At 46.7% G+C, this 14,478-nt stretch overlaps 1 protein-coding gene across 2 annotated transcripts in view; it reads left to right on the top strand.

The window, feature by feature from the left end:
* Positions 1-13,934: 13,934 nt before the first annotated feature.
* COL5A1 (collagen type V alpha 1 chain) overlaps positions 13,935-14,478 on the top strand; it is a 160,616-nt gene continuing 160,072 nt past the window's right edge. For both annotated transcript variants that reach the window (XM_059828941.1, XM_059828942.1), the window contains exon 1: positions 13,935-14,206. In XM_059828941.1, coding sequence (XP_059684924.1) covers positions 14,107-14,206 — 100 coding nt within the window. In that variant the 5' untranslated portion in view covers positions 13,935-14,106. The remainder of the gene's footprint in view (positions 14,207-14,478) is intronic.

The raw sequence follows: 14,478 nt of genomic DNA on the forward strand, positions 1-14,478 counted from the left end.
CCTCACCCCAAACTTGCTCTTGATTCTTGTAATGCTGCTTCTGCTGTTGTGGAAAATGCTGATTCTGCTGCTGTATGCATAATTAATTCTTGTCAAAGTTCAGTTTTGTGCATGAATCGCCGTCTTTTGCTTTGGGAGGATCTGCATGTGAATTAGCTTCAGTTACACTGAATTGATGTTTTTAGCAGCAAATGTTAATCTCAATTCTGCTATCAAATGGTACTTGTGCTGCCGCATGTCAAACAGCTGTAGTGAACAGAGGTGCTCAGTGTCTCTGAAGGCCAAACTGTACATTGCAAGATATGATTCCTTTTGTGCTTCTGTGTTCATGGGACTTCAGTAAATGAAAAGCCAAGTAGGATGATAAGGAAGACATGTATACAGCTTATCGGACTTCATGTATCGGATGCTGCAGTGCTTGCAGAGGAGAAATTGCAGCTGGCAGTAAACACAGCAGCCACCAGCCAAATTTTTGTCATGTCCCGTGGGGATAATGTTGCATGTGAGAGAATGAACCACAGGAAGCAAATGAGTCACTGTTGGGGTCGGGGGGTTGCTCTTGGGCTTTCAAAGGGTACCCTTGGGAGGCTGGCATCTCCTCCTGTGAGTGTCTGAGAGAATTTGGGCTGTAGCAAGAACGTGGAGAAACAACTGGGCTTGTCTGGCTTTATTTATGCTGTGGGGGATAATGATTTTACAGTGGACTCTAGACTGATGTTTTCATAAACGTGTTTCCAACCTGTCTGAGGAATTTGCTCAATCCATGCTTAAACTACAGGCTTGAGAAATACAGATATTCAGAGGTATTTAGTTATTCTTTTGGGGATGCAAAAACACAGGCGCTGAAGAGGTCAGAATATAGCTTTATTGGGAAATGACTGAACCAGCACATCTGCGATGCTCCTAACATTAGGACACAGTTCAGCTACTATACAATATGCCAAAAAACCTAAACTTTATATGATGTGACTGAACAGCTTTCAGTATGACACTACACATGCACCCATGACCAATGCTCCTGCACTCCAGAATTAGTACTGAACTGCAGCTCTTCATACCTGAAAAGAGCCACTTCTGATTTTTTTCCTTCATCCTGCCTTGGAGTAGATCAAGTGAAAAGTTACAGGTGAAAGATTTACAGGATATTTTTCAGAGCTGTCTGAGAATGATTGTGATGTTTGCTTCCTTTGCAGTTGGCAAGCTCTGCTTCTCTGGGACTAAACCTTGTGGAAACTTATCATTTATCTTCCATAGCTGGGAAGGAGGAGGCAGCTAGATTTAAATCTGTGCTCCAAATCAGGTAGACAGTACTACATCTCAAAATATCCAACATTCAGTGTTTTTTTCTCAAAGGAAGTAGTTTTGCAGCCAGTGCAGGGACTGCTGTTGAACTTCAGTGACTGATTCACCAAAGAGTCAGTAGAGGGGCTGGGAGATAATTTAAGTTTCTTCCCCATGCCAGTGACTCGGTCAAAAGGCTCTTCCCTTTGGCTCTTATGGCAAGCTACCAGTTCAGGCGGGAGCTATGCACGTCTTGCTGCTGGAAGTCCTCAGCCTGGTCCCTGCTGATGTCTCTTGGTATCTTAAAGGCTAGACTGCTTCCTGCTGTGTTAGGACAAATTCCTGGAGGATGTGGGAGAGAACTGGTTGGTTGGTGTGCCTGCCTCTGCAGAGGCATTTTATTAGGAGCGTGCAACTTGCTTTGGCAGGACAGGTGCTGTTCCTGCAGGCTGCTCTGTGCTTCCTTTCCTTGTCTTCTGCAAACCCGATTTCCTCCGCTCCCACATCTGCTTTCCACATTTGCTGCCTCCTGCTCCAGCGAGGGTCTGACAGAGCTGCTGGGTGAGACCCCAGCTGCCCTCCACCATCCATGGGGGCCCACCCAGCTGAGATCCTCCTGCGCCAATGGTGGGAAATGGGGACTGCACTGCCTGCTGCTAACAGCCTGAAATGTCCAGGGAAGGGTGGTGAAGCCAGCATGTGGGAATGCAATTCTGGCTTTCCCTGAACTGTCGTCCTTATTCAGATCCCAGGCCCCAGCACCTGGGCCTTTTTGCATGAAAATTTCACTAAAGTCAAAGAAATTCATAGGGTACTGAGATTTCTTTTGCTGTAAATGGTTCTCCTGACATACTTGGGTGTAACTAAGCAGAGGATGGGCACAGGGTCTTTAAGAGGAGACTTGATTTTTAAGTTTTTGAGAGTTTTAGTGTTGGACTAACTCTTTGCTTTGTAATCACTTTTTTCATTGGGTGCTTCTTGTGTGTCAGATTGTAGATCCCCTTGGAGAGATCAGAGGGAAAGAAGCAGCTTGCAGATTCACTATGGAGCTATTCTGTGAACCTTGCAATTTCCAGTGGCATAGCAAAAAAAAATAAAATCAGCTTAAAGCAGCAAGTGTTTTGGGTGCTTAGCCAAACAGCAAAAACCCTGCAAGTCACTTATTGCTTATCAGAAGCAGGCAAAACTGTTGCAATTACAAGTTAAGCTATTTGGAAGTTGGAGTGCCCTTGCGATTGAATGCAACTTAAAATGGTTTGTTTTAATAATTCTTCAGGAACTGAGCACCTCTTTCCTAATTATAAAAAGCCTGTTTACATGTAACAGCAAGGCATTTGGAGTAAAAGCTATTTTACTTCAATGATGCAGCATAAGTGTAATGAGTGCAAGGATGGGCATAGCCCTAAGGGTTTCCCTTAGTCATTAGCGTTGGAAGCACTGACAGGGAAAAAGAAATATGTGGTATCTGAGACCCTGCGACTTAAGGATCCCAGCTTGCAATACCTGCTTGTTAAAAGCATTGGCAGTTGGCATGACCTGCAATAAATTCTGTGTGGCCATTTATTCCAGGGAGCTGGACTTTTGCAAGGCTGCCCCAAAATCAATGGGACATGGAAGGGCCTTAAGGACAGGCTAGCATTCATATTTGTGGGTTTTCCAACATTGTAGAGTCAAAACTGGGATTAGTTTCCTCCCAGTATCTTTAAATGCCAAAGGAAATAACCTTCTGCTGAGTCTCTGTTCCCTTTTGAGGGAAAATACAATCCCGGAGGTGTAAGAGATGCAAAAAAACCCCAAAGGGATGAATATTTTCATGACATAATGTCAGTGATGTGACTTGCCAGTCCAAACTTGGCTGGCATATTGATGCAGTAAGCTGTCTCCGCTGGGTAAGCAAATCGTGTCACCCTCTTCCCAGATCCTGAACAACCTCCTCAATGTGTAGGCAGCAGCCGCTGATCCTCATGGAACAAACATGTCCCCTTCCAACATGAGAGACAACACAAGGTTCTTTGATTCCTCCTAATTGCATTTCAGTGTTTGTGGCCCAATTGTACAGTTTCTGCAGAAGTTCAGCAATTTTGGTTGCTGGCTTCCTCTCCTTGCTGACCTACAAATACCAGTTTTCAGGGAAAGATTTATGAGCAGCATGAAATTACCATCTTGTAAAAGCACAAATCACAGCTATAAATAGGGGTCTGGAATATGCACAGAAACCCCAAGGGAATAGTGGCTCTCGCTTTGTCTGTGCAGGACAGCCCTGCTAACCCAGGTTGAGGAGTTGTCCAGTGCTTTGCCTCTTGTAAGCTGGCAGAGTGCCAGCCAACCTTCCCCTAATCCGTATCTTCACAAGGATGGGAATAACATCTGGCCAGCCTGACAGTAGTCAGGCTTTATAGTAACTGAGAGCTCTGAAAACTGAACCTTCTCAAGCCTTGTATGCATTTATCTTCCTTTCCAGAACATTAGTAGGCAGAGTTTGTTTTCAGTGAGTTATTTAGCAGAAAGAGGGATTAGACCTTGGGCTAGCATTGATTAACCCCTGCGTGTTGAGTTGTTTAACAGCATAATGGATTAGTCATGTTTGCTGGTGACCTTTGTCAACTGAATCCTTCATCTGAAGACTCTTCTGTCTTTTTAAATCCACAATCCTCAAAAGTGGAATCTATGCTAAAATGTCCTTCAAGTGAATAGCTGGTTTAGCAGAGCACAGGACTGGGGCAAAGAGTCCCAGAATTTCTCATCTGAGGTTTGACAGTGCATGACTTAAGTTATGGGAGCCCCACTCGTGCAGCTGGCTGCTCAGCACTGCCCATGGCATTGATCAGTGTTTGAAGTCCTGCGTGAGAGCTGTGTATGAGCTGGAAATAAATTGTTGTCTGAATGGAAAAGCATTTCTGGAAATGGACTGAATTTTCTGTGCGTCTTGGGGGAAGATTGTAGAATGAGGGTCCAGTTAGCAATAAGATTTAATGTCACCCTGGAAATTAAATCGCAGCCATGTTTGGTGATTAAGTAGTTGACTTTTCATTTAAAGGAAGGCATGGGGACAGGCATGCTCCGAGTGTAAATGTGTGAAGCCTTATTGCCTTTGATGGAGCTATGTCAGTTTAAATCAGCTGAGCATCTGATCTGGATAATATACATACATTTCTGCTGTTGAAGACAGGGACCAAAAGGGAGGAAAAACTTCTCAATGAGACCAAACATTGACACAAAGAAAAGCATCTTAAACTGCAAGAAAGTACTGATGGCAATTTAAGAGCTGCCAGAAAGGTATAAAGGGCCCTTACATAAATCAGCCTTGGACCCAGTAGAATATGTCTGAGATGAGGGTGTCTACTCAGATCTTCCATTCTCTCAGCAGTGCTGTGAGGAGGCTGTTATACTTGACTTTGCAAGCAAAATACCTTCCCACTGCAGCCTGGAGTTCTTTCTGGGCTCATTTTGCTGTAGTACAAGTCAGGTCAAGAAGTTTGTTTGGTTTGCTAAAAAAGATACTCTAGTTTAAACAAGACTTAATTCATTGAAGCCCCATGGCCTCTGTGAAACATGAGCCCCTCTGGCCTCATGATTTATGAATACAAAGCCATAGGGAAGCCTTGCCAGAGGAAAACAAGCTGGATGATGGGTAAATAAAAGGCACTAAGGCAGGAAAGGGTTAAAGATACCCATAAACTGCAAGCCACACAGCTGGGAGGTGTAATGAACTGTCAAGTGCTCTGCCCTCCCAGAGAGGCTTTGCTTCTGTGGAGGGGGAGCTGCTGAGGACAGTCTGGAGTAGGTCCCCTTGCTTTGGGGTGCTGTGGGGTTTGGGACTGAGGTCTCCTGTAGCTCTGTGCTTTTGATTTGTCTGTATGAATCTTAACAGAATTGAGGAAAGAATAAATCCGTAGTGGCATTGTGAGGCTGTGTTTTGTGGTGGTCGGATGTGGAAGGGACTGCACCAGGTGAGCAGCCATCAGGGCTGGGTCCCAGGGAAGGGGCAGGACCCAGCTAAGTCTTCCAGCCTTCTCCCAACCAGCCTGTCTCCGAGATGCACTGCCAAATTCCTATTGTTGTGCTCACCAGCAGTAAAAAAACCCCCACATCTGGTCCTAATCAGGATCACATGAATCTCTATGCCAACTTAATCTCCCCCAACTCCTAATTATGCAGATATCTATTTCTTGATGTTTAGGAGTTGCCTATATGCATTAGATGTCTGGGGGTTTCTCTGCGTGTGTTTGCAGATCCCTTAACAGGCACAGCACTGCTTCCCCAGGCTAATAAAACCGCAAGGAGTGATGAAGCTGTGGCTGTGATTGCTCTTTAAGTTTAGGTATAGAGATGCAGTGAGCCCTTTTAACCCAATAAGGTAGTTATAACCTATGGGGTAAGTATAAGTGCTGCTAGACATCTCCTGACCTCTGGGGAGGGGGCTGCAGGCAAAAGCCAATAGCATATATGCACATAGCTTGGTAGCTTATGTTTTCTGAAAGGTATGGTTTACTTGCAATTCAGAGATAGGAAGCACAGCAGGCCATGGTCTGTCTGCTACCTGTTCCCTGACACAGTCGCTTTAATGCCTCAGGAAAGAGCAATTAAGGCTGATGCTCTGCTGTTTTTTCTGGATGGCATCGTCCAAGGGAAGTGAAATGCTGGTGGAGTATTTTGCATTGCTGATCTTGAAAATGAATATGTGGCCAAAACTCCTTGGACTTCCTCAAAGGTGTCTGAGAAATGTAAAAAACCAAACCAAAAAACCCCCACAAACCCCCAAAATATGTAAACAGGAGACTTTAGGATGCTGCTCTGGTCTGGAACTGAACTGGAACAAAACCAGGTCTGTTTTTACAAAATAATTAAGCAAGAAACCCTGTTAAGAGGTGACCAGCTAATTTGCAGTTTCAGATCGCTGTAAAACCTGGTAACAATCTCAGAAGACTGTAGATGCTGTGGGAAGACACCAGCACTAAGGGCATCATCCCCCAAGCAGTAGTTGAGCATCTGTTGTAGCAAGTGGTGGACATGTGGGTGCTGCATCCTGGAAACCCAGCTGAAATACAAGGCTGAGAGGCTGGAGCATGAACCAGGGCTAGCGGGAGGTGGGGTGATCTAGGGTGGTATATTGGGGCTTAATCTGGATGTATGAGCACTGTGTGTCTAGTTAAAAATGTTAATGATCTGGCCTAGGTCTGTACCTTTGGCCATGCTGTCTGGCTCACCCCAGAGCTCCCCAAACTGGAAAACTCATCAGTGGGGAGAGAAGGGAGTAAGTTACTGTGGGGACTCGCGGAAAGGTGCTGATGCGTCTGAGAAGGTGACTTACTGGAAACACTGACCAGACAGAAGTAAAAATGAGTCATGGTAGAGACCATTTGGTAGCTGGATTGGATTCCTCCAGTGATTCATCCACAAAAATGACTGCTTTGCCTGATGTTTTATTTCCCCCCTCTATTTAGAAAGGAGCTTAGGCTTACTAATACTGTTGCCCATTGTCTGAATTACTTTTTGATGGCTGGGTGGTGCACATAGCATCCTTGTATTCTCATTTCTAAACCACTACTTCAACAAGGGGGGGCAAGACAACAAAATGAAGGGTTTTGTCACTCCAGAAGCCCTTGGTGGAATGAACCTGTAATCTTGTAAAATCAAAGCGGAATCTAGGGAATGTGCTGTTTTTGGTATAGTTAATGCAACAAAATTATAAATGGAAATAGCTGCCTGAAAATTGTGTTACATGGTTAATAGATGGAAATATTAGAGCAGGGAGAACATGGATGAAAATTGCTTGGTAAAATAAAAGCTCTAGGTTTGAAGTGGCTGTTTTTTTGAGGAAGGACTAGAGGATGAAAGGACCATTGGATGATGCAACATAAATGTACTGGGATGCTTTAATCAGTTACTAGACCTGGGCAGAATAATTCATAAATGATGCTAATTTTGGATGTGCTTGGGCATATATAGAACATGCAAATCTTTGTATTGTTACTACTCATAGGGACAAAAGAAATGCTTGTAATTTTTTTTTGTCAGCTTGTGTGTGTAAAACCTAGCAAATGGTATTCCTTGTCCTGAAGAGTGTACATGGTCAACAGGCGGAAGGTCTGCTGGGATGTCTTGTTCATGCTGGTGAAGGCAGGAGAGGGCTGCAACCCACTTGCTCGATGGTGGGAGCAGGAGCTGTGAGGCTTGTCTCAGTGCTGCGACCGTGCTTTCTTGTGAAATTCACCCACGTTTTTTCAGGATTACTGAGCTGCAGAAACCAGCAATGGAAAAGATCTCTCTGGTCATCCAACCCACTCTCATGCCAGGGTGGGATTGTTCCCAACAGCACATAGGTTTGTCCAGACTGATTTGATATGACTCAGGCAGTGGGATTTTTCACCACTTCCTTTGGGAAGTCTAACGGATCTTCTGTGGCTGAGGATTTCTTAATGTAAGGATTTTTTTCCTGATATCTTAATCTGAATATTGTGCTTTTTACTTTCCATGCAGTAATCCCATGCGTGCCTGAGACTCTACCTGTTTGGTGTTGTACCCTCACATATGTACATGCAGCACACAGTTGGATTTCATGGGCTGCTTTTGAGAGCACAGAGCTCTGGATCTGTTGTAATACCCCCCAAAAAAGTGCACAGACATCTTTAGAGATGGCTCTTTCTGAGAAAGCTCTGCAGGGATGTAGTTGGTTTGACATGCTTGTAAAAGCTATTCCATATCCTATAGATCAAGATTTACAACTTCTGCTGAGTTCTTATTCAGTCTGATATCCCAGGATTTCCAGCAATTTATATTTTGGATTCAGGGTTTTCCTGGGTAGGATTCCAGCAAGTCTCATTAGGAAAGAGCTCTGCTCAAAGAAGCTAGTTGTAGTTAATTGTGGTAGGGGAAAATGAATTGCTGGCTTTTCCTTGGTACAACACCAAATCTTGCTTATGCTTGGAAGCTACCAAAGGTGGTCTTTAATATCAAATAACTGTGCATGGAATATTTGGCAAAAACGGTCTGGTGAACACTTGAAGGGGCAGGTAAGGAGGGAAGGTTGCTGGGGATGAGCACTGCTGATGTCTGTCCTGATCATTATTTCAGGAAATGTAAGGCAGCAGGGAGGAGAGCGACCTCAGTTCTTGAAGCTGGGCTCCACCAGGAAAACTGCTCATCTGCATTCTTGTTGTAACAATGAGAGGGGGAAAAAACAACCCATAACAGTTGCTGAAAAGAGATACTGTGGTCCTGACGGTGTCTTAAACTTGTGATCACCATTAACATGCAAAAAGTGGAGGTGCTTGAGAAGTAAGCTGTCATCTCATCTGACTCTTGTCCATCCCCATTCATCCCTGGGGAAACTATTAAAAGCCTTCCTTGTGGATATGCTCAAAAATGAGCACCACAGTAGTCTAGATGAAAATATTCCTAACAGGCACCCAAGTCCAAGCCAGATGTCACTGGGTGATTTTGGACCTGTACGTAAGCTTCGTGGTTTGGGCTCACCTTCAATCTTCAGACATGATTATGATGGACAAAATGGAGCTAGAAAATGAACTCTGTGGTCTGCCTTCAATGAAACCTTCACTGGGCTCAGTGAGAGTTTAGTCCAAGTCACTTAGGAACATCTTCATTTTTTGACCCTTGTGAAGATCACAGGGTAAGTCACAGGTCCTTGTTAATGTGCAGCCTCGTGGTTTAACATAACACTTTCTGTACCACCAAGGATTATCCCCCTGAAGTCTAGACAGATTATATAGGGTTTAGCCTGGGCCATTGACCGCAGATCATAGGGCGTGAGGAAATAACACACAGGGATGTGAAGAGGGAATGGCAACTCCTAACTGCCTTCCAAGCTGGCACTGGGCATGGAGAGGAACCAGATGAAAGGGGAAGAGGTGAACTGAGTTCATCCTTCTCAATAGCACCACAGTGCAATTCATCCTTCTGCATTTAATAGATCAGTATGGTTCAAACACATACAAGGCTTGGAGTCATTAACATGAAACTGAAGAGAAGGCAACAACACTGGAAAAAGAGGAGGAGTGGAAAGTCTGCTCTCTTTATAATGCTATTTCCTCTATTAAACAAACCTCTTTGAAACATTTAAACATACAAAAAACAAGCCCCACCTTGTGTTGGCTGCTCTTTCCACTGATGGGGCTTGTCTTGGTGCCACCTCATGGCAAAAATCAGCTTTGAATTTCCACCAGAGCAGCTGGGATCTGAGAGAATTGGCTGTCCAGCTCCTAGCCTCGCAGCACTGTAGCTGTTTTGTAAAGAAACTGGCCTGCAAAGCCAAAACAGGTGCTTAACCCCAGGAGTGGTGTTATTTCTGTGTTTTGTGATTTGTCTTTCTGGGAGAAAAAAAATTAACTCTTTTTAGAGTTGCATGTTTTTCCCTGTTTGGGAGATACCTGTTGAATCTATTCATCCTGTTGCCAGCCAGGAATCTAACTAGAGCATACACTATCTGCTCTGTGTTTGGTATTGCCTGATAGCTTGCAGTATTGCACTATCAGTGTTGATGTGCTACCCATCACCATGTTCTATAAAGGCAGATTTGTGATGGCCTTTGTTCAAAACAATGTTTTGGGAAAGGTTTTAGGGCATTGGGGAAGTTGCTGCCACGCTGCAGCTCTTCAGCAGGGTGGGAATGGAGATGAACAGTCCTGGATAGCACAGCAAACACTTTGCTCAGACTAAAGACTGTACAGAGCACTGAAGCTTGAGACAGTGTCCAGCTTCAGGGTGCAAGATGTGGTGCTTCCTCTGTGGATAAACAGCTTTATTTTTCAAGTCCAAATCCAAAATGCCTCAGTAGCACTAAATTATCTCTTTTTTCTTAAGCTGAATTTGAGAGCAATCATTTCCATGGCAACAGGTGTGAGATCATAAGTCAGAATTGTGACTTCAGCATAAGGCAAATCATAAAATTTGAGTTGGGGTAGTGATGCAACTGTGTGTGTCTCTGCAAAGAATAAAGGCAGGTTATAAGATTGCAGAGGGAAGTTGTCTTTAGATACATGTGCTCTTCATAAATAGCATTTGAAATCATTCCTGAGAGCAGTTGTCTTTCCTGATTATTTATGCAACAGCTCAGGCAATTCTAAGAAAGTCTCATTTTCAGTCTGTTCTCATCAGCTGGTCATAGGGTGTAGCTGGTTATCAGTAACACCTAGGGCTATTCTTTCTGATTATCCCAATACTTTGAAACTGCAGAGTAATGCCCTTTTGTTTTTTTTTGCTGAATGCTCATGTCTGGTTTCAATTTTTTACCTATGTCTCAAGTTTTTTTTGAAAGCTCACAATGTGTCCTCTGTCCTATAAACAACAACTAGCTGGGCTCAAGATGCATTTAGTCATGAAAATACTTCTATAAACTGCTGTTCCTTAAAGACATTTGGCCATCTGCCACTGCTGCAATGTATTCCTTTGGCTATCCAGATGTTACCCTGACTGGCTGCTGGAGGGATTTGGAGTTGGCATCAACCAACCCAGCTCGTGTAAACCTACTTGGAGCTTGCACCACCAGATGATCTGGCCTGCTCTGATTCGGAGGTTGGCTCTTTAAGCTTGGCATGTGGATGCTGGAATTTTCCAGTTTGCCATTACAAGCTTATTTCTGTTATTGTCAAGGAGGGGCAAACAGGTCTGTGCAAGCTCCTAAATCACCTGGAAAACAACTGGAAATTCAGACTTTCTGCTCAACAAAAGCTCTCTGGGCCAGGTTCTCGACTGGTGTAAAGCAAAGTTGCTTTGCATCTGATGTGGGTCCAGGTTTGGGTAATCTGGCTTGCTTCTGGAGTTGGGAGCCATTGGAAAAGGGGTGGTGTGTGAGTGAGTGTACTGCTCTGAGCTGCTTTTATTTCCTGGTCTGCAGTGCTTTTGATGCTTTAGGTATCCTCCCTCCTATAGCTGAGTGCCTCTGGAAGGGCAAGGAATGTCAATACCTTGGTTACAGTGTTCAGGTGTTGGTGGGATTTTCACTTGCAGCTGGAGGAGACAAAACAGGGTCGCACTCCAAAACAATGAGCTGCTTGTATGGTCAGAAATGCCAACATCTGGGATGAGAAGAGCCAGGATCCTGGCATTTGTGTAACTGGGGCTGAAACCAGAGCTGCAGAATCACTAAGGTTGGAAAAGAGCTGCAAGATCACAAAGTCCAGCCATCAACCCAACACCATGGTATCAGACAATGTCTGCTGGTGAGGCTGGTGGTGCCTCATAAGGGTGATTAGGTATCCATAGAAATACTGTGGATCAAGTTATTACTTTGTTATCATAAGAAGGGTTACTGGAAGGGGAATGTATTCACAACCCACAGGGGCTGCTGGTGCTTTTAGCTGTCCTAGTTCCACATCCATATGCCTGAGATACTTCACCGTCCATGCAAATGGAGGGGAGAGAAAGCATCTCTGTCATACAGTGGTTTTGTGAGCTGTCGAATAGCTTCTCTGCTCCAGATCAGTGGCAGCTGTGAGCCTGTGGAAAGGACTGTTGCTGTGGGTAGTGGGGTATTTTAAAGCAGGAGGGAGGTGCAGTGGTGATGGACACTGTCATTGCTGGTCTGCAGGCAGCGGGTGCTCTGCAGGGGTGTTTGCAGGGCTGCGCAGGTGCCACTTGTACTGGAAGAGCTTTCCTCCTGGATACGGAGCATCACTTAATTTGCCTTGCCAGCCTCTAGTCATCTGGTTACTCATGAAAGGCAAGAACTGGAAGGGGCTTTCATCTGAGATATTTGCCCGGGAGTGTCGCTGGCACCGTACCCACCCTACACGTGGCTGCAGCTAGCATGCGCACGCTGCGTGCCTCCTCCCAGCTCGCGACTCAAGGGCTTGCAGCCAACCTGCCTTTTGCCTCTCTCTGGTGAAAGGCTCTTTCAGCAGAGAATATCTTCTTGCGTGTGGCTCATGCTCCAGCCCTTCCAGTTTCACGGGGAGGCTGGTAGGAGGGGGAAGGCACCTCAACAGGTTCAGAGGGAAAGAGATATTTCCTACAGCTCTTCTCCACTGAACCATTAGATATTTCTTTATCAGGCTACAAGCTGAGTGAACTGGGAGCACCCCTTTCCCCTTGCTTCCTTCTGCACATCTGGTGGGTTTTGGCCTCCTGTGCTTTAGTTTTTGATGTGTTAGTTTGATATCAATTACCTGACCAAGAAACTTTCATTCCAGCAGGTCAAAGATTTATGCTGAGCAAATAGCTAAAGCTCAACACGAGTCCCTGTTGTGCTGAGTCTTAATCCATCAGACAATCCAAAGCAGGGACAGGACAAGTGACCCTTAACTCAATGTTGCCCTCCTTGTGTATGATAAATGGAACAGCCAGTGACTGCTCAGGTTCTTACAGCGCTGGATGACCAATTCCATAGACAAGGAGACTGGAGCCCAGGGTAGGCAGAGTGTGGCAGTTCCAGTGGTGTGGCAATGGTTATTTTCCCTGTAGACAATAAAGACCTTATGGGCGCTACTGTGCAAGGACTGGGGAAGGCTGGGATGCTTTGGTGTGGCTCAGGGTATGAGTCTATAGGTGAAATTGCTCTGTGAAAATCGGTATGACTGCAACCATTAAAGTCACAGGAGCTGGGGTTCTTACCTGGGTGCGTGCTAGCAATGGGTGACAGTCAGATCTTTAATGGCACTGACAAAGCAAGTATTGATACTGGCAAGTGTCTTCAAAGCATTTTAGTTAAGGGGGAGGGCTGCATTTAGTTTTTCTTCCTTGTCTGGTCCTCTCGTGACCTGATCTTGGGTTTGCTGAGGGGTCTGCAGCGTTGTGTGCCACCCAGTCCTGTAGTGCAAGTTCTGTCCTCTCCTGGGACCCAAAGGAGGGCACTGCTGGAGGAAAGGTTCTGGTGTGGGGAAGTCACATCAGCTTTAATAGTTTTTTTTAGTACTGTGTTAATATTGCTATTATACAGTGCCAGAACAAGTAAAATTTGATGTTTACCAGTGTGATGCATCAGCCACCACTGGTGTGCAAAGGTGATCAGTGCTCAGCGGTGTGGTGGGAGGAAGGGCCCCAGAGTGGAGCAGTCCCGGACCGGTGGGAGGAAGGGCCCCAGAGTGGAGCAGTCCCGGACCGGTGGGAGGAAGGGCCCCAGAGCAGTCCCGGACTGGGGCGAGCTGCGGGTGCAGCCCCCGGGCCAGCAGCGCTTTCGCCCCTTGCTTGCCTGCCAGAGGAGGGTCGTGCCACCCCAGCCAGCCTGGCAGGGGCTGCCGCCTGCCCTTCCCCTCCTTCCTGCTTGCACTTTTTACCCTACGCACGCACGTTTTGCAGCGGCGGCCTCGCTCTTTTTGCCAAATCCTGGCGTTTTCCGTGCTTCCACGAGCCCCGGGCTCTATCTCCCTCCGGAGTCGGAAAGAGCAGAGGGGCTGGCAGGGGGGGAAGGGAGAGAAAACTCCGGCTGGTGCTAATTCCTGGGGGGAAAAAGGGGAGGAAGCCCCTGTTTCGGGGGCCGGGGCAGCCCGGCAGCGTTCAAACTTGCCGCGGGGCCGGGCCGGGCGCGGGGGGCGGGCGGGGGGGCCGGGCCGGGGGGCCGCACCGCCCGGCCCTGATTTGCTGCGCGGCTCCGAGATTGACAAACTCTTGCCTTGGGTTTAAAAGAAGGAAAAAAAAGGGGGGTGGGGGGAAAGAAAGAAAAGTTTTTTCGCTGCAGGAGCAGGCAGGGGCCGGGAGTGAGCGCGGCGGAGCCCCCGACAGCCCTCCGCCCGCCCTATGGCTTTATAAAGCGGCTGCTCTCCGGGGGGGGCTGGCGGGGGGGTCTGAGCTGCTTTTCTTCGCTTGTATATATATTTTTTCCCCCCTTTCCCCCCGAGTTGTCCCGAGCTGGTGCCCCGTTTTTTGTGGACCATGGATACGCACACGCGGTGGAAAAGGCGCAGTTGGATACGGAGCTGGCCGGGACCCGCTGCCCTGGTGCTGCTGGGTGCCCTGTCCCTCGGCCGGGCAGGTAAGCGGCCCCCCGAGCCCCCCCCGTGGTCCCCGGGACAGCGAGTCCCGGCGGCCGCGGGAGGGAGGCGGGTGTCAGCGGCGTGCGGGGCCGGGGGGGGGGGGGGGGGGCGAGGTGGCTGTTGTGTGGGGCAAAACGTTTGTCTTTATTAGTGCTTTCCAGAAAAAAAACCAAACCAAACCCTCCAAAAAACCCGTAAAAACCTAAGAAAACCCGACCCACCCACCTCCTTTAGCTGCCCGAGTCTCTGAATGCCGTTTGTCAGGGGGCCC

This window comes from Gavia stellata, chromosome 24 (genome assembly GCF_030936135.1).
Source record: "Gavia stellata isolate bGavSte3 chromosome 24, bGavSte3.hap2, whole genome shotgun sequence".
NCBI lineage: Eukaryota > Metazoa > Chordata > Aves > Gaviiformes > Gaviidae > Gavia > Gavia stellata.